Below are 24,319 nucleotides of genomic sequence, written 5' to 3' on the forward strand. Positions count from 1 at the left end.
AAATAAAGACAATTGTGACAATGAAATTTGTTCTATAACAGTGTGTATTTGCATGAAATTTTTGGAGTTAAAAAATGTCCAATTTAAACTATTGGCCCTCGAGCCCCTTCACTTTATCAAATCTGGTCCTCCTTGCAAAAAGTTTGGACACCCCTATTATATATGTTCTTTTGCGCTATGGTCTGGCTGTCTGCTATTAGCACGCTTGCTCCATTTTGCTGCTCTTATTTGTCTATTTATTTATTTATTTATTTATCCATCCATTTTCTGAACCGCTTAGTCCCCACGGGGGTCGCGGGCGTGCTGGAGCCTATCCCAGCCGTCATCGGGCAGCAGGCGGGGGACACCCTGAACTGGTCGCCAGCCAATCGCAGGGCACACAGAGACGAACAACCATCCACACTCGCACTCACACCTAGGGGCATTTTGGAGTGCTCAATCGGTCTACCAAGCATGTTTTTGGGATGTGGGAGAAAACCCACGCGGGCTCGGGGAGATCATGCAAACTCCACACAGGGAGGGCCGGAATCGAACCCGCACCCTCCTAACTGTGAGGCTGACATGCTACCCAGTGCCCCACCGTGCCGCCTCGTGTTTAGTTATATTCTTTTTATTTATTTTAATATTTATTTGATTGGATTTTTTCCGTTTTTCTTTTTTAATGATTACCTGTGTGGTATTAGTTGGTTACTATGTGCCTTGTGCGTTACATAAATATGTTCTCTTGTCATCGATATGCCATGTTTGTATATTTTCTTTATAATAATGATAATAATAATAATAACAATAATAATAATAATAATAATAATAATAATAATAATAATAATAATAATAAATAGATGTGGTCCCGACACCGGCCGCGGTGTGGGTTGTATGTCAGACGTTAGGAGGCGATGGGAGAAGATTGCCTGATTAAAAATAATGTCACAATAACGATGTGCTTTATTTCAAACGTAAATAATAAACTAGTCCATTAAATAAACAATCCCAGACTGTACATCAAAACGAAAATTTTCTCGATTTGGTTTTAGAAGTTTCTTTGCAAAAATTGTGACGTCATCAATAGTGTTAGGACCCCGAGTCGATCCAAACAGGAGGACGCAGTCTGTGAATTCGGACATAGCAAATAATCACTACCCTCAAAAACTTCACACCGGAAGTTGTAATATGCCTCCAGTCAGAATATAGAATGATCTCCCTGATGTGCCGATGAAGTTAACCTCTTAAGCAAGTAATTTACGATTTTATTCCATCCGTTCAGGTTAAGTGTGCACAATTTACAATACTTAAAATAAATATTTAGATGCATCAGCATAGCGTGTACATTGTATTGTTTTATTGTGAAACACGGCGGGATGTGCTTTCTCTGTCATTTATAATCTGGGGAATTTCTACACATACGGAGTTCGACACGTTTGTTAAATTTGAGTGTTTCTTATTTTCTCTTGTACGACCTTTTAAAAAATGAACACCGTTTTGTCAAGAGCTAACTCCCTTTTTGCGTTCTCTCTGAGTGTCATGGCGGCTTTAACTTTTGGCTGTTTCATCACAACAGCGTTTAAAGACAGAACAGTTCCTGTGGACGTACGTGTTTCCAAAGTCATGCTGTAAGGTCCTTTGAATCTTTTTCATTTTGAGATCTGCGATCAAGATGTCGCTTGGTGTTTGTCAGATTGTACTATTATCTCAAATGTAGGCTTCAAGTGTTTTTTAGTAACTTTAATATGGCGATTGACCCCCATTTAACAGGCTGTGTTTGGGATTGCTTAATCTGCAAATTAGACACTAAATGTTCAGTTGCGATGTTGAAATTGCGAAATAAACTCTCGTCTATGCTGTTATTTGCTGAAGATATTGCTGCATTTGAGATTGATGTTCACTGGTAAGGGCGGCAAAGCATGGTCTTTAAAGTGATAAACTCATTTGACTACAGATGAGAGATATTAGACAAAATCTTATCAATTCGCATCCCTAGTCTCCAGTGGTTGTAAACACTCTCTCAGATGCCGTAGATGAAGTTTGTAACCAGAGGTAGGAACTAGGAAGAGGAAAGCTATGAAAGTAGGGGCAGTGGTCAGTAGGGATTGTGGGAAGCTTCTGTAAACCACCACTTCTTCTCTGTGTCTGTCTCGAATTGATGGAGTTGCACTGTGCTGCTGACGACTGATGCGCCTTTGCAACGGTCTATATTCTTCTGCAAAGAATTCTCCCAGAGCAGATGTGGGTTTCACGTGCTGAAATAAAATAAATTTTTTTATTACGTACAGTACTTTCCTTGTTTCAGATAAACAGTAAAATAAACTAAAACTGTCGAACTTACAGTTCCTCATCATCTTCATCATCATTGTGCTTCGCAACCTCTGTCTTTGTGACATTTTCATCCTTTGACAGCTGAAAGTTATAAGATTGTCTTAACATATATGAACAATCTCATATTATTCAATGCAAATTTTATCAATCACTCACCTCTGTCACTTCAACCTCCAACAAACGGTCAAAAACGTGTTCCTTGTTGATCTTCTCCTTGAACCTTGGGTCAATGGTGGTCTCCTCTTCCAAGAACTCCATTATCATAGCATTTTCCTTGTCACAAAAACAAACATAATTGTACATAATTTACATCAAAAGAAAATTAGAAGTGTCCAATTGATGTTGTATGAATGTAGTATAGTATGCACCTGGTAACGTTTCGACAGGTCGCCCCAGACCTTCTCCTTTATGGTGGCTACAAAAAGAGAATCCTTCTTTGTGATTCTGAAGTGCTTTTCCAGTTTTGAGAGTGTTTGAAGAATTTGGCTGCATGTGGCCTGATTGTCACCGGATACAACCAAGCTCTCACTTGAGTGGTTTGCAGCCGGGTGTGAAGCGGTGGGAATGAGGGTCAGCACCTCCAAATCTGAGTCCATGGTCCTCGGTCGGAAAAGGGTGGAATGCCCTCTTCGGATCGGGGATGAGATCCTGCCCAAAGTAGAGGAGTTCAAGTATCTTGGGGTCTTGTTCACGAGCGAAGGCAGGATGGAGCGTGAGATCGATAGGCGGATAAGTGCAGCGCCGGCAGTAATGCAGACTGTACCGGTCTGTTGTGGTGAAGAGAGAGCTGAGCCAAAAGGCAAAGCTCTCAATTTACCGGTCAATCTATGCTCCTACCCTCACCTATAGTCACGAGCTATGGCTTGTCACGGAAAGAACGAGATCCCGGATATGAGGGACCGAAATGAGTTTCCTCCTCAGGGTGTCCGGGCTCTCCTTTAGAGATCGGGTGAGAAGCTCGGTTATCCGGGTGAGACTCGGAGTAGAGCCACTACTCCTCCTGGTTGAGAGGAGCCAGATGAGGTGGCGCGGGCATCTTGTCAGGATGCCTCCTGGGCGCCACCCACCGGCAGGAAACCCCCGTGGATGACCCAGGACGCGCTGGAGAGACTATGTCTCTTGGTTGGCCTGGGAACGCCTTGGGATCCCCCAGGATGAGCTGGATAAAGTGGCTGGGGAGAGGGAAGTCTGGGAGTCACTCCTAAAGCTGCTGCCCCCGCGACCCGACCCCAGATAAGCAGGAGAAGATGGATGGATTTTGTCTTAAAATGAATTAAGTTATAAACTTAGTGTCATTATAATTACAGTCAATCCACTTGATTACCTAGTTTCATTAGTTTTTTGGTTTGTGGTTTCAAAAGTGAAGCTTGTATGTCTGGGACGAATCTTTCGTCCTTAAGGTATAGCGAGTTCCAGCGGGTCCTTACATCCAAGATAACAGTATGCACAGTCATTCCTGAAACGTTGAAAAAGGACCAAGTGGAGTGCATTAAATTAAAAAGCAAAAAAAATCCTCTCTAGTTATCCTGAACCAATTAGGCTTTCCATCCTACTACCCAAAGGTTTCTGCTTCTCCTCAACCACATTCCCCACGATGGAAGACCTCTTGATCCAAACTATTGCATCTCGGATCCACGCTGACTACTTGGCAATTGGTTGGAGATTGTACACCTTCTGTGCACTGAGGTTAAGTGTGTGGGAATAACATCTGTTTCACCTCAACTACATGCTTCACGGTGGAAGACCTTGTGATCCAAACTGCTGGATCTCGGATCCTCGCTGACAGCTCGGAGATTGATTGGAGGCTGTACACCTTCTGAGCACTGAGATGAAGTGTGTGCGCATAGCATCCAATCTTCTTTATTTGTAGCCGCTTCCATATTCGCTGCATTATTAACTGTTTATAACTATGACCTTTTCTCTGATTCCAAACTCTACAACTATCTCCTGTATTTTGTCAGCCACAACAGGACCACTCTGTGACTCATAAACTGTCTGGGTATATACCGTATTGGCCCGAATATAAGACGACCCTGATTATAAGACGACCCCCTCTTTTTCAAGACTCAAGTTGGAAAAAAGACTTTTTGAACACCAAATTTAATTTTTATAATTACAGTACATCTGAAACAAATGATTATAACAATATATTCGAGAGAAAAAGCATGTTATTTTGCCTCATTAAAATCATGCAAAAACTGTCTATCACATCTTAATATCTGAACATTTAAATATGTAAACTAAAGTGCAATCACATTTGTAACTGAATGGCTTCTGGTTTTTGAAATGGATATAAACCAATCTACTGTGATAAAACAACAAAACTACAATAACTGCATTAACCATCGAAGTAAATTCTAACTAACTGTAGTCTTGAAACAAATCTGAATAAGGAAAAACATTGCAATAAAAGAATGCAAACTGCTACCGCTATTGTTGGGGAGCCTGAGGACTATAGGCAGTTAGCTCAGATGGTTATGCTCTCTTCGCCCCCGGGTGTAGGTCAGAACACAGGAGAGAAGACGTGATTCAATTTTGATTGCTTTACTGAATTATTGGCAAAAAATAATAATAAATAACCATAAATGAAATACTCTCAGCAACACACCAAACATAAGTCATCAATCGAGACAACAAAATACATTTGCTGGCGACTGTTAGGGGTCTCCTACGGGTGGGACATGCCCGGAACACCTCCACAGGGAGGCGTCCAGGAGGCATCCTGATGAGATGCCCGAGCCACCTCATCTGGCTCATCTCAATGTGGAGGAGCAGCGGCTCTACTCCGAGTCTCTCTCGGATGACCGAGCTTCTCACCCCATCTCTAAGGGAGAGCCCGGACACCCTGCGGAGAAAACTCATTTCGGCCGCTTGTATCCTGGATCTCGTTCTTTCGGCCACGACCCATAGCTCGTGACCATAGGTGAGGGTAGGAGCGTAGATCGCCCGGTAAATCGAGAGCTTTGCCATTTGGCTCAGCTCTCTCTTCACCACGACGGACCGGTACAGAGTTGGCAATACTGCCAACGCTGCACCGATCCGCCTGTAGATCTCGCGCTCCATCCTGCCCTCACTCGTGAACAAGACCCCAAGATACTTGAACTCCTCCACTTGGGGCAGGATCTCATCCCCGATCCGGAGAGGGCATTCCACCCTTTTCCGACCGAGGACCATGGACTCGGATTTAGAGGTGCTGACCCTCATCCCGACCGCTTCACACTCGGCTGCGAACCGCTCCAGTGAGAGCTGGAGATCACGGACTGAAGAAGCCAATTGCACCACGTCATCTGCAAAAAGCAGTGACGCGATGCTGAGGTCCCCAAACCGGACCCCCTCAACGCCTTGGCTGCGCCTAGAAATTCTGTCCATAAAAATTATGAACAGAATCGGTGACAAAGGGCAGCCTTGGCGGAGTCCAACCCTCACTAAAAACGAATCCGACTTACTGCTGGAAATGCGGACCAAACTCTGGCATCGGTGATACAGGGACCGAACCGCCCTTATCAGTTGGCTCGGCACCCTGTACTCCCGAAACACCCTCCAGAGAACCTCCCGAGGGACACGGTCGAACGCCTTCTCCAAGTCCACAAAGCACATGTGGACTGGTTGGGCGAACTCCCATGCACCCTCGAGGATCCTGCCGAGGGTGTAGAGCTGGTCCACTGTTCCACGGCCAGGACGAAAGCCACACTGCTCCTCCTGAATCCGAGGCTCGAACTCCCGACGGATCCTCCTCTCCAGCACCCCTGAATAGACCTTACCAGGGAGGCTGAGGAGTGTGATTCCCCTGTAATTGGAACAATCCCTCCGGTCCCCCTTATTAAAGAGGGGAACCACCACCCCAGTGTGCCAATCCAGAGGCACCGTCCCCGATGTCCACGCAATGCTGTAGAGGCGTGTCAGCCATGACAGCCCCACAACATCCAGAGCCTTTAAGAACGCCAGGCGGATCTCATCCACCCCCGTTGCCTTGCCACCAAGGAGTTTTTTAAGTACCTCAATAACTTCGACCTCCGAGATTGGAGAGTCCGCCTCAGAGTCCTCAGGCCCTGCTTCCACAATGGAAGGCGTGTCTTTGGAATTGAGGTCTTCGAAGTATTCCCCCCACCGACTCACAACATCCCGAGTCGAGGTCAGCAGCACACCATCTCCACTGTAAACAGTGTTAACCGTGCACTGCTTCCCCCTCCTGAGACGCCGGATGGTGGACCAGAATTTCCTCGAAGCCGTCCGGAAGTCATTCTCCATGGCCTCGCCAAACTCCTCCCACGCCCGGGTTTTTGCCTCAGCAACCGCCGAAGCCGCGTTCCGCGTTCCGCTTGGCCATCCGGTACCTGTCAGCTGCCTCCGGAGTCCCGCAGGCCAAAACGGCCCTATAGGACTCCTTCTTCAGCTTGACGGTATCCCTAACCACCGGTGTCCACCAGCAGGTTCGGGGATTGCCGCCACGACAGGCACCAACAACCTTACGGCCACAGCTCTGGTCGGCTGCTGCAACAATGGAGGCGCGGAACATGGTCCACTCAGACTCGATGTCCCCCGCCTCCCCCGGGACGTGGGAAAAGCTCTGCCGGAGGTGAGAGTTGAAGCTCTTCCTGACATGGGATTCTGCCAGACGTTCCCAGCAGACCCTCACAGAGCGTTTGGGTCTGCCAGGTCGGACCGGCATCTTCCCCCACTATCGGAGAGAACCCACCACCAGGTGGTGATCAGTTGACAGCTCCGCCCCTCTCTTCACCCGAGTGTCCAAAACATGCGGCCGCAAATCCGATGACACAACTACAAGGTCGATCAACGAACTGCGGCCTAGGGTGTCCTGGTGCCAAGTGCACACATGGACTCCCTTATGCTTGAACATGGTGTTCATTATCGAAAATCCGTGTCGAGCACAGAAGTCCAATAATAGAACACCGCTCGGGTTCAGATCGGGGGGGCCGTTCGTCCCAATCACGCCCTTCCAGGTCTCACTGTCATTGCCCACGTGAGCATTGAAGTCACCCAGTACAACGATGGAGTCCCCAGAAGGAGCGCTCTTCAGCACTTCCTCCAGGGACTCTAAGAAGGGTGGGTACTCTGAGCTGCCGTTCGGTGCATAGACACAAACAACAGTCAGGACTCGTCCCCCCCACCCGAAGGCGGAGGGAGGCTACCCTCTCGCTCACCGGGGTGAACCCCAATGTGCATGCGCCCAGCCGGGGGGCAATAAGTATGCCAGCACCTGCTCAACGCCTCTCACCGTGGGCAACTCCAGAGTGGAAGAGAGTCCAGCCCCTCTCGAGAGGGTTTGTACCAGAGCCCAAACTATGTGTGGAGGCAAGTCCGACTATGTCTAGTCGGAACCTTTCTGCCTCACACACCAGCTCGGGCTCCTTTTCAGCCAGAGAGGTGACATTCCATGTTCCCAGAGCCAGCCTCTGCAGCCGGGGATCGGACCGCCAAGGTCCCCGCCTTTGGCCGCCGCCCAGCTCATTATCCACCCGACCCCTTTGGCCCCTCCTATAGGTAGTGAGCCCATTGGAAGGGGGACCCACGTTTTCTTTTCGGGCTATGCCCGACCGGACCCCATGAGCGAAGGCCCGGCCACCAAGCGCTCGCCTTGGAGCCCCACCTCCAGGCCTGGCTCCAGAGAGGGGCCCCGGTGACCCGCGTCCGGGCGAGGGAAAACTACGTCCATATATTTTATTCGTCATGAGGGGTCTCATGTGCTTTGTGCAGTGCTTTGTCTGGCCCCTCACCTAGAACCCTTCTGCCATGGGTGACCCTACCAGGGGCATGAAGCCCCTGACAATATGGCTCCTAGGATCATAGGGTCACGCAAACCCCTCCACCACGATAAGGTGACGACTCACGGAGGGGACAGTAGTAACAATGAAATGTATATACTCACTTTGTGTAAAAAATGCACACGATCACAGCAACATACTCAGTCGATACCAGCAACCTTTAACTTACCGCTGCGTACAAGTGAAAATGGGTATAATATCGACCCCGAATGTTAGACGACCCCCACTTTTTTAGTCTTATTTCAATGCAAAAAACATCGTCTCATATTCGGGCCAATACGTTATTACTTTCTGTCTGAGTTGGCTCTCATTCATGTAATGGAGTGCAACAGTGAGACAGTAATTTTGTGTACCGTAATTTTTGGACTATAAGTCACGGTTTTTATCATAGTTTGGGTGGGGGGCGACTTATACTCAGGAGCGACTTATGTGATTTCTTTCACAAATTTTCAAAATTCAAAAATCCGCGATGTAGTGAAACGGCGAAAAACGAAGCGTGATGTAGCAAGGGATTACTGTCATTTGAACTGCAAGTGACGTCACGCGTGCCGCGCGGCGGTTGTTTACATAAAGGGCTAAGGATTCGATCACGGGATGACGAAGATGACAAAGGGCCCTACGTACGACCGGCATCATTAGCGGCTTTGTTTGTAAGTGACACGGAGGACGAAGAGTTTGAGTTTGGATTGAATGATTTGGAGTGACACAGAAGGTTTGAAAAACTATTATGGCTTTTACGCACGCCCGATCCTTCTCGACGGGAGCTCTCTTTCACCTCCATGGATGGAAGTCGGAGGCCGGCGCTCAGCCGGGTGGCTGTCCGGGGACGGTGGATGGAGCTCGGACATGGCTTTTACGCACGCACGCTCCTATTCTATGTCGCTCTCTTCCACCTCCGTGGCTGGAAGTTCAGTAGTTGTTGGCTCGTTGAACTCTTGTTTTGTTAAATAAAGACTCTGAGGCCCTTTGTCCAACGAAGCGGATGAACGTCCGTATCTTGGAAGGGAGGGTGTTTCGCTGCATCCATTCTCTGCGCTTCAAGAACTTCTGCCAGCTGCCGTAGAAGCAGATCGTGCCACCACCTATACTTACCTTGTGCCAGTACCATCTTGCAACTGGACAGAATATGTGATAGGTTTGGGGCGTTGCAGAGCCGGTAGGTTTCCTCTGAGCCATACCACTGGCTCAGATTGCTCGGACTGGGTAGAGTGTCATACGTGGCCCGAATGAGGAAAGTCAGCTTTGCTTGAGGAATCTTTCACAAGTCGGACCACTTGATGGTCCTGTTCATCAGTCCTTCCCAAGTCCTCCATCGTCCTTGCTGTGGCTGGCTAAGTGTCTTGATCTTATATGGCTCTTCCTCGTGCCTGCTCACCTCCTCAAACACCAGCTCTTTCCTCTCCCTTCTTGTAGCCTTGGACCAAAACTTGAGGCTGTTCCCCATCCTAAGCCTGCTCTCCCTGAATGTGACTTGCCCGCCAACTCCGTGCATCAGCATGTTGATGGCCTGGTCAACAGCCTCCTCTGCTTTTCACTTGCGTCCTGTTCGCACCGGTGTCTTGGTGTTTCTTATAAACGGGTCAGTTGAGTTTCTTAATTCTAGGACGAACCTCGCCTTCTCTTGTCTGTAGCCTAAGTTGATAGACTATAGTGGCAGCTGCAGTGTGGTCTTCCCAAACAGGCCGATATTGGAGAGGCTTCGGGGTTGCCCAAGCCACTTGCATATTAAGCTGTTGGCTTTAGCATCCATCTTCATAACTGTGGATGAGGTGAACTCACACAGCTTTAGGGGCCACATGAGGTGCTAATAAAGGGTAAATTGGTAACACCAGACTTTAAGCTTCCCTGGAAGTGGCACGTCAATCCTCACAAGCTCGTTCGTAAACTGCTGCATGATAGTGGCAGGCAAATGCATGTGAGACAGCTCCGCTGTATAATGCGTTCCTAGGCTTCTGACTGGTTGTTCAGCCAATGTAGGAATCTTTCCTCCATCCATTTTGAGGGAGATGAGGTAGTAAAGCCAGTAGTAGCTTTGATGACACTGTTGGATTCGGTCCACAATTTGGGAAGCGCTCTCTGTACCTCACGGCAAAAGCGGGAGCCAACCACCTGTTATCCAATTTACTCATTTACTTCGTTCTCTTTTTTCAGTTTTGGGAAAAGACTAAGACACCGAAACAAAATTTAGACTTACACAGGTTGGTTGAGTTAAATCACAATTCTTGTTAAGAAAGCTCTGTTTTCAGAAAAAATACAATACAGCGCCGGGCGTTTCGTGCGACAATGCTCAAGAGCAGAAAGTCTCCATTCAGAAAAGGCAACGTTCAAGGTTCTTTGATCAGTTTATATTCAGTTGCACATACTGCTGTGGGCCGTGGTGATGAGTCCAGGGGGTTGGGGCAAGTTCGCAGAAGAGTTTGATTCCATGGGAGTGGGTGCTGGTTCAGTGAGAGCTGTTTCTATGGGGGTGGGTGCTGATTATGGGCGATTCTGTGTGTTTGATTTGGTGGGGGCTGTTGTTTTCCTTAGAGACGTAGTCTCTCCACCGCGTCCTGGGTCGACCCCGGGGTCTCCTACCGGTGGGACATGCCCGGAACACCTCCCCAGGGAGGCGTCCAGGAGGCATCCTGATGAGATGCCCGAGCCACCTCATCTGGCTCCTCTCAACGTGGAGGAGCAGCGGCTCTACTCCGAGTCTCTCCCGGATGACCGAGCTTCTCACCCTATCTCTAAGGGAGAGCCCGGACACCCTGCGGAGGAAACTCATTTCAGCCGCTTGTATCCCGTACCTCGTTCTTTCGGTCACGACCCATAGCTCGTGACCATAGGTGAGGGTAGGAGCGTAGATCGACCGGTAAATCGAGAGCTTTGCCATTTGGCTCAGCTCTCTCTTCACCACGACGGACCGGTACAGAGTCCGCATTACTGCCGACGCTGCACCGATCCGCCTGTCGATCTCGCGCTCCATCCTGCCCTCACTCGTGAACAAGACCCCAAGATACTTGAACTCCTCCACTTGGGGCAGGATCTCATCCCCGATCCGGAGAGGGCATTCCACCCTTTTCCGACCGAGGACCATGGACTCGGATTTGGAGGTGCTGACCCTCATCCCGACCGCTTCACACTCTGCTGCGAACCGCTCCAGTGAGAGCTGGAGATCACGGACTGAAGAAGCCAACAGCACCACGTCATCTGCAAAAAGCAGTGACGCGATGCTGAGGTCCCCAAACCGGACCCCCTCAACGCCTCGGCTGCGCCTAGAAATTCTGTCCATAAAAATTATGAACAGAATCGGTGACAAAGGGCAGCCTTGGCAGAGTCCAACCCTCACTGGGAACTAATCCGACTTACTGCCGGAAATGGGGACCAAACTCTGGCATCGGTGATACAGGGACCGAACCGCCCTTATCAGTTGGCTCGGTACCCCGTACTCCCGAAGCACGCTCCAGAGAACCTCCCAAGGGACACGGTCGAACGCCTTCTCCAAATCCACAAAGCACATGTGGACTGGTTGGGCGAACTCCCATGCACCCTCGAGGATCCTGCCGAGGGTGTAGAGCTGGTCCACTTTTCCACGGCCAGGACGAAAGCCACACTGCTCCTCCTGAATCCGAGGTTCGACCTCCCGACGGATCCTCCTCTCCAGCACCCCTGAATAGACCTTACCAGGGAGGCTGAGGAGTGTGATTCCCCTGTAATTGGAACACACCCTCCGGTCCCCCTTCTTAAAGAGGGGAACCACCACCCCAGTCTGCCAATCCAGAGGCACCGTCCCCGATGTCTACGCAATGCTGTAGAGGCGTGTCAGCCATGACAGCCCCACAACATCCAGAGCCTTTAAGAACTCCAGGCGGATCTCATCCACCCCCGGGGCCTTGCCACCGAGGAGTTTTTTAACTACCTCAGTGACTTCGACCTCCGAGATTGGAGAATCCGCCTCAGAGTCCCCAGGCCCTGCTTCCACAATGGAAGGCGTGTCGGTGGAATTGAGGATGTCTTCGAAGTATTCCCCCCACCGACTCACGACATCCCGAGTCGAGGTCAGCAGCACACCATCTCCACTGTAAACAGTGTTGACCGTGCACTGCTTCCCCCTCCTGAGACGCCGGATGGTGGACCAGAATTTCCTCGAAGCCGTCCGGAAGTCATTCTCCATGGCCTCGCCAAACTCCTCCCACGCCCTTGTCACGTCATCTGTTCATCATCCTTCTAATTTTGTCATTTTGTTTGGACTTATGTGACATTTTGGGTGTGACATAAATTCATTCATGTTCCCTCACTGTGCAAAGTTCTTACCACTTACAATGCATTTGTTTGTTCTTTTGACACTCCATGCTTACTTTGTCACATTCTTAGTTTAATCATGCTTCCAACCATATTTATTCATTATTAGTAAAAACATTTTCCCTCTGTCCAGAACCTTCAGTAGTAATCCAAGGCTGGCGTCTAGCATTAGGCAAAATACGACGTCACATCAAGCATTAATCAAAACATAAGATATAATCAAGTACAGTACATTCTAAGACACCTTGAGAAATGTCTGTGATTTATATTGACATCGGGCATGCATTAAGGGTCATTTTGCTACTCAGGCAATATGTAAAAAAACATTTATTTCAAAGTGCACAGAAATACATATTAGATCATGAAGTTATAAAAACTTTGTCATTACCATATATAAAAATGTCTAGTTATGTCCTCTTTATTGATTTGTTGTGCAGGTATGATTATATGCTTAAAATGTTTCTTTTATTGATTTAATATGTGAATATACTTGTCTGCTTATGTACTTTATTTAGAGGTTTGAGTATATCTGTTTTTGTAGCTAGGCAGGACTTTCTGTATTTCGACCCCATTCCGTCAACGCCCCTGACCAAAGTGTCTGTAATGCTGAAAGCGATGCAACCTTGTAATTTACTAGTCGTACTGAAACATTTTGGAAGAGCACTGTGTGCAACCAGTATCAAATTCATCAATTGATACATATATAAAAGGCGCTCTGCATTATAAGGCGCACTGTGGGTTTTTGAGTAAATTACAAGCTTTTAAGTGCGCCCTATAATGCGGAAATTACGGTACTGACTGTGACTTGTCATTGCCAAAGAGTGTTCAAAGAAGATGGAAGGGTTCGTTTAAGCTGCAGAATTAAACACTTAAACAGTCAATATGGCGCAGTCTTTTAGCTTTATCCCGTGAGCACATGGTAAATGCTTCATAAGGTTGCTTGTGTATCCCCCTTTGGTAGCAACTACAAACAAATGGTGCATTGAGCAGATTTTTAAGTCACTTTTATAAAGTTAACCCAAACATTTGAATGCTTCGCTTTCACAGCTGACATATTTGTTATGAGACATGGTAAAAGGAGCGCTACGTCATCAACGGATGCCAGCAGCGGCGTCATAATTAACTGATGGTTGCTGGGTAAACAAACTATACTGTTAGTGGTATCGTTTGTATAGAATCTTTACGGTGCTACGGTACCGACCCAATTTGGTACCGGTACCAAAAAGTACCAGTCCACGATACTTACTGACACCTACTTATTGAGCGGAGTCTGCTTGACACGTCAACCTGACTACTTCAACAGTCGCAGGCCCATGAACCGATCTGAACATGTGGAACGTACACTGGCATTCGTTACCACTCAGCCTGAGCTAGTTTGCATGTTTTACCAAGGTGTGTAAATTTTTATTGAATTGAATTCTTTGAGGGCGGCACAGTGAAGCACTGGTTAGCACGTCCGCCTCACAGTTAGGAGGGTGCAGGTTCGATTCCACCTCCGGCCCTCCCTGTGTGGAGTTTGCCATTAGTGCTGGATGATTAATCTAAATCTAATCGACATCGAGGTTTGACCAAGTGCAATCATCTAATGAACTAAGTGCAGTTTTATATAGTTTTCTTTTTTCCCCCTTTGGTGTTTGAGTGATAGATGTATTAGCCAACCAGAACTGTTGATGCTTGGGTCTTAATGGCTCTGGCCAATCAGTGTTGGCTTATATAAGTTAGGTTAAGTCTGTGCTAGGGCTGGGTGATTTGACCCAAAGAAAAGAAATCTCAAGTTTTATACACTGTTGGGTCTGAATATGATCAGACATTAAATCACATGCTGGAACGAAGAGGAGAAGACAACCAGGATGAGTTTACTCGCGAGGAGAACGATAGAGAAAGGAAGCTCAGTTACAATCTCCACCAGTTCTGAGTTCCTCCTCCACGTGCTCCTCTTTTTAATGTCTTGGTTGCCCTGGTTACAGAGGCGTTGCTACACTAAAGGGAGGGGAGATAGTGGCTGTAGCAACGCTGATTAGCTAAGGAATGTAGTGTAGTGTGATCCAGCACTTTCTCGACCCCCGCATTGGGACTGCAGAGTCTGCTTTCTTCCCCCAACCAGTTGTCCTCTCCATGGGTGGCCGACTCCTCCTCGACTGTGATCAGATAACTTGAAGCACGCTGAATGTCGCTTACCTGTGGAACAATGCAACTAAACCCTTGCTAAGTTTATCTTCTTAGTAAACTAACACAACACATAATAATAATAATATCTAACCCTACTTAAACATTTCAACACATATTAAGTAAATGTAAGGTAACTGATATACAGTTCCTTAAACGAACATTGAGTAAATATGGGATAACTTTAATGTGACTACTTCAAACTGTATATAACCAGTTTTGATCATCTACAATCTATGAATCAAAGCTACAGTTAACTAAAAGGAATGAAGTCCCTTTAAACTGACAAAGAACATTTCGCCTATGCAAAGAAGCTCTGCTCATTGTCATTGAAGACTTCTTACAAAACAAACACAAAAGTAACATAAGGACAGGAAGGAAATATAAGGCTGACGGGGATCAAAAGACATTCCTTGAACCAAATAGAAAGCATTTAGTTTAAAGGAGAGTCGTAAACTCATAAAGATAAGGCCTCCTGGTCTGGCAGGCCAAGGCTTCCCCCGAGATTATTCCAACATACACAAACCCTCATTATAGGGGACTAAAGAAATGCATATGATTTGGCTCTTAATGTAGGAACTACAGCTGCTCATCCATGCACTTTAAAGTTTTTTTTCCGGCCACTAGGGGGCACCGGGCTATTGTCGATGGCATCTTGTTGTGTCACCGTTTTCTTTCTTTATTTCCTGGTCACGTCTACTCTGGAGACGTGTAGCTTGCTAGTGTTGGAATTTATTTCTAATTTAACATGAACTCGAGTTACTAATCTGACTCCAATTTGTGACCTTACCCAACTGCCACTCATCCAACAATATGCGCGCTCGTTCTGCAATAGAAAGGTATCAGGAAGCCGGCATTTTCACACACGAGTGGATTCATTCCTAACACACAAATCTAATACATCACCTGGGTCTCGGGTCCCTCTCAATACACCTCTGTACGCCTCTGTTGCCACCAGCAGACGTACTCTACTTCCGAGTTGCCCAGCCATTAATTATACTACACAATATGCAAATGGCACATCAACAAAGGCATTCTGTCATTATTCTATTGGCTATGTGTAAACTGCAGTTAACTTTAGCTTGCTCTCATTGGTCTTTCTTCTCCTGCCGAATAACTTGCTCGCTCCTCCTGGTTGTAGTTTTCCATATAGGGTCACCAGTTGTTCTCTATCAGCTGGCCCTGTGGGTCTTGTCCTTGTTGCTGCTCCTGGGTTATCTTTTTGTTCTGGAACGCAGACGTCCTCGCACCAACCACATATTTTGTTTTGTTCCCACTGTCACACACTCAGCAGTTTCATACTCTCATGCACAAGATGTCTAATGAACTATTTCAAGATCAAATTCTTATATTCCTTCATTCCCTCTCATGACCTCAGACCACTGAGGTCATCACTCGAATACCTTGTTTTCTTGTTAAACACAAGCTAAAAATCACTAGCCGTAAGCTAAAAATCAGCAAACAATTTAATTCTAGACAATCAGGAGAACATTTCATACCCTCCTCATGGCCCCAGGTCCCTGAGGCCACCTTCACATACTCACATCCCGGAGGGCCACAGCTGTCTCCGCCTCCTGGGGGTCCTTCTGAGGGATCATCATGTACTGGCCACCCGGAGGGAGTGGCCCCAACGTGCGTTCAATTGTCTTAACAGTTAATGATCTGATACATGGAATACAGCAACATCCGCATAACACCATAATAGCAGCAAACACAGCGATAGAAATCAGTACTGATGCAATCAAGCTTTTATATTTGCCAAAGACGTTTAACCAGTCAGAGTACCAACTGGTGTTCACACCTGAGTGCTCCTTCATCTTGTTACTTAGCGTGCGCAGACCCTCCAATGCCTTAGTGAGCCGACCGTCAGGAGACGTATTGTTGGGAATCAGAGTACAGCACTGATCCCAAAAATACCACAGACTCCTCCTATTTTGGAATGCCATAAGAGACGTGGCTGCTAATTGCTCATGCACTGCCTGGAGTGCCGAGGTGGTGAAGTTTGCCAATCGTTGGACATTGTAGTGGACATAATTAATCCGGTCCACATCTTTGTTTACTGTAATGAGCAGGAAAATACTCTCCCATCCTGCCGCCACTTGATTCACCAATTTGTATTCATCAGGGACCCCTCTCGGAACTCCAATTGCATCTATGTACGTCTCCTGCATTCAACCATTCTTGCATGTCCTTTTTCCTCCTCACAAGGAAGGGGATTCTTCCCCACCGTCCAACGCCTTCCCAATTTATTCTGGACACGTCTAATGCTGTCACACTAATTGGCATGATCAGCGTTACTAGGGCGCACTTACCTGAGGCATTGGAGGGAAGCCTATCGTACAACACTTTTGCTCCACACCACAGCCAAACATCAGCACGAGCGAGAGGGATTCCTGCTGGCAAAGACACATTTTCATTACACCATGACTCCTGGATATTTCCAATCCCAGGGCCAGTCCCATTTAACTTTAGGCAGGTGAAATTTTGTTGTGCAACATGGGCGTCAAAAATGGGCTTTTTCTTCCCTGTGGGTGTACCAATGGCCAGTCCTGGTACCGTGGTTGATAATTGTCCAATTTATCTAACAAATCAGGCCATTGTTGAGTCCAGTTGAAAATTGTCCCCCAAGCTTTCACCTGTGACGGTTGTTTATACCTCAGATTTAGCAGTAGTTGTTGTGTCTGTGTCAGCGTCTTACCACCATCTTGCTCTGCTTCATACCCTACCGTTCCATTACAGGAATGATACACCATCACTCGTTCTTCTTTCGCTCCATCACTTCTGAAAATAGTCAATAAAGTTAAACATTTGCCTCGTCGTCGTCGTTGTTCAGACACTTTCGAGTCCGACTTGGATCCAATTCTCGCCATTGTCACATTCCCTCTCTTGACCTGCCTGTTCGGGCGGTCAACCTTTAAGCCCACCATTGGCAGGCACTGTGCCACTGTGTCCTCCAAACCTTTGTCTGCTTCCTTCGGCCATCGATATTGAGGACGGCGGACCGGACTGGAGCAATCAACTTCCAATTGGATCGGCTGAACCGTATGACAAAAACCAACATCGAATGGACCCTGTGACCACAAGGTCTGTGGCATTTGATCCAGCATCGCCTGTGCAGACTCATGGTCTGTCTGTTCCCGCCCATGATGGCGGTCCAGAAAGACCAATTCAAGGTCTGACTCATCTACCATTTTTGCCATTATCCTGTAACTCTTGGTTGCGGCCGAATGCCACACATTTGGAATCTCAGTCATCATCCAGTCATGTTGTTGTGTTAATCGTTTCACCATGGGCCCCAATTGGCGGGGCTCATGGCCTGGCGACACAGCCAGTGACACGTGCGGCAAACCTTCCTCACTCATTCGATACCATTGCTCTTGCTCCGGCGACAACTGTACATATGCTGCCACCCCCTCGGGGCCCACAAAGATGCATGGTGATTGTAATGTCCAATCATCTCCCTCAATTTCTTCAAACGCATCTCTATATATCTCATCTGATTCTCTATCATAATATAGAGTGCAATGGATCCACTGGGGGGTGGTACGGTGCCAATGCCTGGATCCACGGTTTCCACAAGAGGTACGTGGAGTAGACACCTCCCCCAAACGGAGTCTCAGGTTTCAATCTCGCCCAGTAGATTCGTGCCGTTTCTGGTACTGTGGGGAGTGGTGCCATCAACCACTGACCCTGAGTTGTCACAGGCTGGGAGCATTCCAGAACCTGTCCGTCAGGAAATGTCACTGTAAGTCCCTTCTCGCCGCACAGAATCTGGGCTCTCAATGCTGACAACATGTCTCTGCCCATCAAATTGATGGGTGTGTCCATTGCATGAACATATGAATGATATAGTTTCTGTCCGGTGTTTGTAATTTCCGTTTTCAATGGCCGAGTAAAGGGCAGAGTCTGAGGACGTCCCGAGAAGCCGACCAACGTTGTATTTCGTTTCGACAACGCTGTACTTGGCAGTGGCATGTTGATTGATGAATGTGTTGCTCCAGTGTCCACCAACATCTGGACCGGAGTGTCTGCCACTGTCAACCGAAGCATTGGCTCTGCCTGACCAGTGCTTCCCGAGCTTCCCAGGCCCCCCTATTCGTCCGGGCCGTACCACGGGTCGGCTTGGTAATACTGCCCCTGTGGATTCGGCTGTGGCCACGGGCGGGGCTGCTGCGGTCCCCTTTGGTGTGGTGGCCCTGCTTGCTGGTTCTGCTGCTCCGCCCCTGGTGGTGGTGGGTTGCCATTACAATCTCGTGCCCAGTGATCAGGGGACCCACAGTTGAAGCAAGTCCCTAGAGCGAACCAATTCCGCCCTCGTCCCAGGGGGGCGCCACGACCACGCCCTCTGTATCCACCACGGAACCCTTGGCCTCGGCCCCGTCCAGCCCCCACTGGAGTCTGATACATCTGTTTTTGTTTAACCTTTTCTTGTTTTGCCTCACCATGCAACTTTGCCAACTGTAATTTAACCAAACTAGTCGCCAGAGCGTCAGTTTCCTTTTGATCTTTATTTGCTTTTTCCATGTAGATGCGGCAATGGTGTATCAAATGCCTCTTGAATCTCGGTTCCGGACAGACCAAAATGTCCGGATCAATTCTCATAATCGCTTGCACCTCATTTGGGAGGCCGTTCAGCATCGCCGTCCTGAACATCATCTCAGCTTCAGGGTAGCTGCCTGGGTGTTTACCTGTGGTCTCAATCCACAGCTCCAATGCCTGAGCATAATGTTGCTCGGGAGTCACATCTTTTCCATAATTAAAAATTGTTGGCATCACATCCACTGGGGAGGGAAAGGCCGCCCTCAGCTCCCGAAACAACGCCTCCGCGATCTCTGCCAGGGGCGTTTCTCTCCCCAGCTGGCGGGTGCCAGCTGCCTCCTCAATATTCTGTAATTGAATCAGGGAACATGATCCCAAAATGGCTTGTCTAAAATCCCCCAATGCTACTCCCTGTCCTGACATGGCAGCTAAAAATTTAGTAATCCAGGCTCGTGCTCCTTTATGCAGGGGGGGCAATTTTTCCACCAATGCAGCCACATCCCGAAGCACCAAAGGCTCATATTGACGGCCCGCTTGAGTCACCACTAGGGGTGCCATTGTTTGAGGCTGCTCCTGCTGTGACATCATTTTCCCTTTACTACGTGTATTATAGCCTCGCCCCTCCCTGGACGTGCTCTCCTCACTATCGCGCCGCCTCTCTCCTCTACTCAACGCTCTGAGCATCTGCAACTGTTCACGTAAGACGCTCCCCTCTTCCTCATCACTTTCCTCTTCCTCCTTGCGGTGATCAGCGCCGCTGGGCGTTGCCTGCCCATGTCTCCGTGTCTCTGTCATCACTTTCTCTAACATATCTCTTTCCTCGCTCTGCACCTTATGTCCATCACGCTTCTTACTCCCTGCACTAGTGGTGCCCCCGTCTCCTGCTAGCGCCGCCCCTGGCGTCTGCACGGGCGACTCCACATTCCCCTGCAGCTCTCCGCGCACTCTCTTTCTCTCATTATTCACAGCCTGTTCAATTAACTGTACGGTCGCTGGCGTCATCCGTGAACCGTCATCTTCCACATCTAAAACCATTCTGCCCCCCAAAGTGACTACGGGGGCCATCACCGGCGCCGTCGGATACGATGGCGTCTCAAACACATACTGTCCCGAGCTCGGCAACTTTGGATAAATGCCTCTAACACATTCCGTCTTCTCTTCCACTTTTTCAATCACTTCATCCTCTTTCTTTTCCTCGTTTATCGCTGCCAGCGCAGTGGCAATAGTTGCCAATTGGTGAATGCCTCGTCTCTCTTCCTCCACTTCCTTCACTTCTTTCTTAAGTTTATTACGCTGTCGCCATCCGACTTGGCTCCGTTCCTCATTCATATCTCGAATATTTGCCAACATTCTGCTTTCTTTTTTCTGTAACTGCCGCGCTAACTTCGACATGTCCCATGTTCCAGGTTCTCCGTGAAACAATTCATCCTTCTTTAATTTCAAAAACAACTTCTGACACCGTTCTTTTTCCTTCTTAATTTTCTTACTTTCTATTCCCCTAATCAACTGTGATTCCAGTTTAGCGTAATGACCCATAATCTCCGACCAGACTTCAGTCCGCTCGTCTGAAGTGCCACAGAGGGACCCTGAGGGACTTTTAATTTGGAGGGACCCTGAGGGACCTTTAATTTGGAGGGACCTTTAATTTGGAGGGACCCGAGACCATTATCCCACTTCCTCTTATCCGCCATCTTTAAATCCACTCGTGTGTCTCCCAACCACTTTTTACGCAGAACAATTTTAGATTCCACACTCACACTCCCACTCACACTGCTTTCACACTGATACGTAAATCCCAGATTTTAAACCGTATCGTAACCACGAATAGTTCCAAACTATTCTAGTAGGTAAATCCCAGATTTTATACCCTACTAAGTCCACACTTGTACTGATACGTAAATCCCAGATTTTAAACCGTATAGTAACCGCAAATAGTTCCAAACTATTCTAGTAGGTAAATCCCAGATTTTATACCCTACTACACACTTTCACTGTTCCGCTCATCCTTCCTCTTATAATTTAGCGTTGTCAATGTGCAGAATTTGAAAAGGAATCTGCTTACCTTGTCTCACTGTGGGCCCAAGAGGAAAGACGGTCGGACGTGTGGCGTCTTTATCAGGTCGTCACCTGGTGTGGACGTGGGTCCCAGACCCCGAGTCCCAGACTCTTGTGGTTACTGAAGTCCCAGACTTCTTTAGAGTCCCAGACTCTTTTACCTCTCATGCATCACGTCGGGGTCACCATAAATTGTTGGAATTTATTTCTAATTTAACATGAACTCAAGTTACTAATCTGACTCCAATTTGTGACCTTACCCAACTGCCACTCATCCAACAATATGCGCCCTCGTTCTGCAATAGAAAGGTATCAGGAAGCCGGCATTTTCACACACGAGTGGATTCATTCCTAACACACAAATCTAATACATCACCTGGGTCTCGGGTCCCTCTCAATACACCTCTGTACGCCTCTGTTGCCACCAGCAGACGTACTCTACTTCCGAGTTGCCCAGCCATTAATTATACTACACAATATGCAAATGGCACATCAACAAAGGCATTCTGTCATTATTCTATTGGCTATGTGTAAACTGCAGTTAACTTTAGCTTGCTCTCATTGGTCTTTCTTCTCCTGCCGAATAACTTGCTCGCTCCTCCTGGTTGTAGTTTTCCATATAGGGTCACCAGTTGTTCTCTATCAGCTGGCCCTGTGGGTCTTGTCCTTGTTGCTGCTCCTGGGTTATCTTTTTGTTCTGGAACGCAGACGTCCTCGCACCAACCACATATTTTGTTTTGTTCCCACTGTCACACACTCAGCAGTTTCATACTCTCATGCACAAGATGTCTAATGAACTATTTCAAGATCAAATTCTTATATTCCTTCACTAGTTTAATGTAACTTAGCTCTTTGTGCATGAATAAAATTAGCATGAGCAGACCCTCATTATAAAAAATGCTAGAAGAAATGCATAAAAGCAACAACAAAAGAGTGGCTGAAAAAGTGTGTGGCGAAGTGTCAAGTATTCTAATCGGACACTGAGGAGGAAGACTTCAATGGTTTCTGTCCACAGGAGGAAGATGAAGACGGCTCTTAGTGACTTTTACTGGTATTTTTTTTAAACAGCCCCTATAGTGTTGTGCTACCGTGATGCTGCTTTCTTACCGCTGCGTCTCAGTGACTTTTACCGGTATGTTCTGTTATCCAGCCCTATTACTTCCGTGTTGCTCCGGTATTACTGCTGCGTCACAGGCAGTGTTTGGAAAGAAATGTTCAAATAAGTTATTAAAACTTTAAGAAGGCTTTCTGTGTAGTCTTTCTTTGTTAACTAGAATTTGCAATTTCTGGAGAAATTGCGTGTGAAGGCGAAATGTTTGAATAACTTTTTGGGGATTGCTGACGAATGATGTTGAAACGAGTTGAATTACGTAGAATTTAGAGGTGAAAAAAGGAATTTTGGAGAATTTGGTGGAAGTTCAAATTTGAAAAAGTGGAATTTTTGGGAAATGGGAATTTGGGGAATAGGGAGGAAAAAGATGAAGAGTTGAAAGTTGGAATGGGTTGAATTGGTTGAAAAATGTGGAAATTAGAGGTGAAAAACGGAATTTTGGAGAATTTGGTCGAATTTCAAATTTGAAAATGTGGAATTTATGGTAAGTGGGAATTGGGGGAACAGGGAGGAAGAATATGAAGAGTTGAAAGTTGGAATGGGTTGAATCGGTTGAAAAACGTGGAATTTAGAGGTGAAAAACGGAATTTTTGAGAATTTGGTGGAATTTTGGAGAATTTGGTGGAACTTCAAATTTGAAAATGTGGAATTTTTGGGAAGTCGGAATTTGGGGAATAGCGTGGAAGAATATGAAGAGTAGAAAGTTGGAATGGGTTGAATCGGTCGAAAAATGTGGAAACTAGAGGTGAAAAACTGAATTTTGGGGAATTTGGTGGAATTTCAAATTTGAAAATGCGGAATTTTTGGAAAGTGGGAAGTTGAGGAATGTTGAGAATCTTTCCCAATGTGATGTGAATGTGCTGAATGACGTGAATTTCAAACTGGAACGACGTGAATGTGAAATGTTGAATGTGCCATTGAGAATAAATGGGGAAAAATTTGTCGGAAGTTTGGGAATTTTGCGGAATCTGAGAATTTTTGGAATAAGAAAAATAGAAGCGGTCATCTCGTCAATATTTGGAATGCGTGAAAAGTGGAATGGAGTGAATGGGTTGAATTGTGTGGAAGAAGAAGGACAGAAAAGTGAGGAGAATAAAATAGAAGAAGAAGCGGAATAATAATAAAGGGAAGGGAGTAGAATAACATAAGTGTGAAGGCCTTTGCCTTCACACAATAATAATAAAGTAAAAGGAGTAGAATAACATAAGTGTGAAGGCCTTCGCCTTCACACAATAAAGTAAAAGGAGTAGAATAACATAAGTGTGAAGGCCTTCGCCTTCACACAATAATAATAAAGTTAAAGGAGTAGAATAACATAAGTGTGAAGGCCTTCGCCTTCACACAACTAGAATTGGCGATTTCTGGAGAAATTGCGTGTGAAGGCGAAGGCACTTCACACTATAGTGGGACTCGAAATAATGATTAAATGAAATAAAAATGACGATGAGGTTGGAAATCTGATGCTCTACTTACTGTGCTAAACAGTGACTTACTGTTGATGCGGTGGAATGAAGCTATTAAATGAGAAATAAAAATGGTAAATTATGATGATGATGTTGAATAAAATAAAAAAAGTGGGAGGAATAAGTTGTTTAATAATAATAAGAAAAAATAAAATAATAATAAAGTAGAATTAGAAGTTGCAATTTATTTCGGGATTCAAACTTGCGAGGTTGAGGGTGGAAGTCTGATGCTCTACCTACTGAGCTAAACAATGACTTACTATTGTTGTGGTGGAATAATGATTAAAGATGAGAAATCAATCAATCAAAAAAAAAAAAAGGTAAATTAATTATGATGATGATGTTGAATAAAATAAATGATTAAAATGTGTTAATCATTTCGCCTTCACACTAATAACAATAGTGTGAAGGCCTTCACCTTCACACTAATAATAAAGTAGAATAACAATAGTGTGAAGGCCTTCGCCTTCACACTAATAATAAAGGACAGGAATAACAATAGTGTGAAGGTCTTCACCTTCACACTAATAATAAAGGACAGGAATAACAATAATGTGAAGGTCTTCACCTTCACACTAATAATAATAAAGTGAATGGAGTAGAATAAC

The 24,319-nt window shown here is 46.5% G+C and overlaps 1 protein-coding gene across 1 annotated transcript in view; it reads left to right on the plus strand.

Moving 5' to 3' along the window:
- Positions 1-1,360: 1,360 nt before the first annotated feature.
- spcs3 (signal peptidase complex subunit 3) overlaps positions 1,361-24,319 on the plus strand; it is a 52,998-nt gene continuing 30,039 nt past the window's right edge. The window contains exon 1 of the mRNA XM_085912643.1: positions 1,361-1,607. Within this exon, the coding sequence (XP_085768769.1) occupies positions 1,465-1,607 (143 nt within the window). The 5' untranslated portion in view covers positions 1,361-1,464. The remainder of the gene's footprint in view (positions 1,608-24,319) is intronic.

The sequence above is a fragment of the Syngnathus leptorhynchus genome, chromosome 5 (assembly GCF_054491065.1).
Source record: "Syngnathus leptorhynchus isolate UIUO chromosome 5, UIUO_Slep, whole genome shotgun sequence".
In the NCBI taxonomy this organism is placed as follows: Eukaryota; Metazoa; Chordata; class Actinopteri; order Syngnathiformes; family Syngnathidae; genus Syngnathus; species Syngnathus leptorhynchus.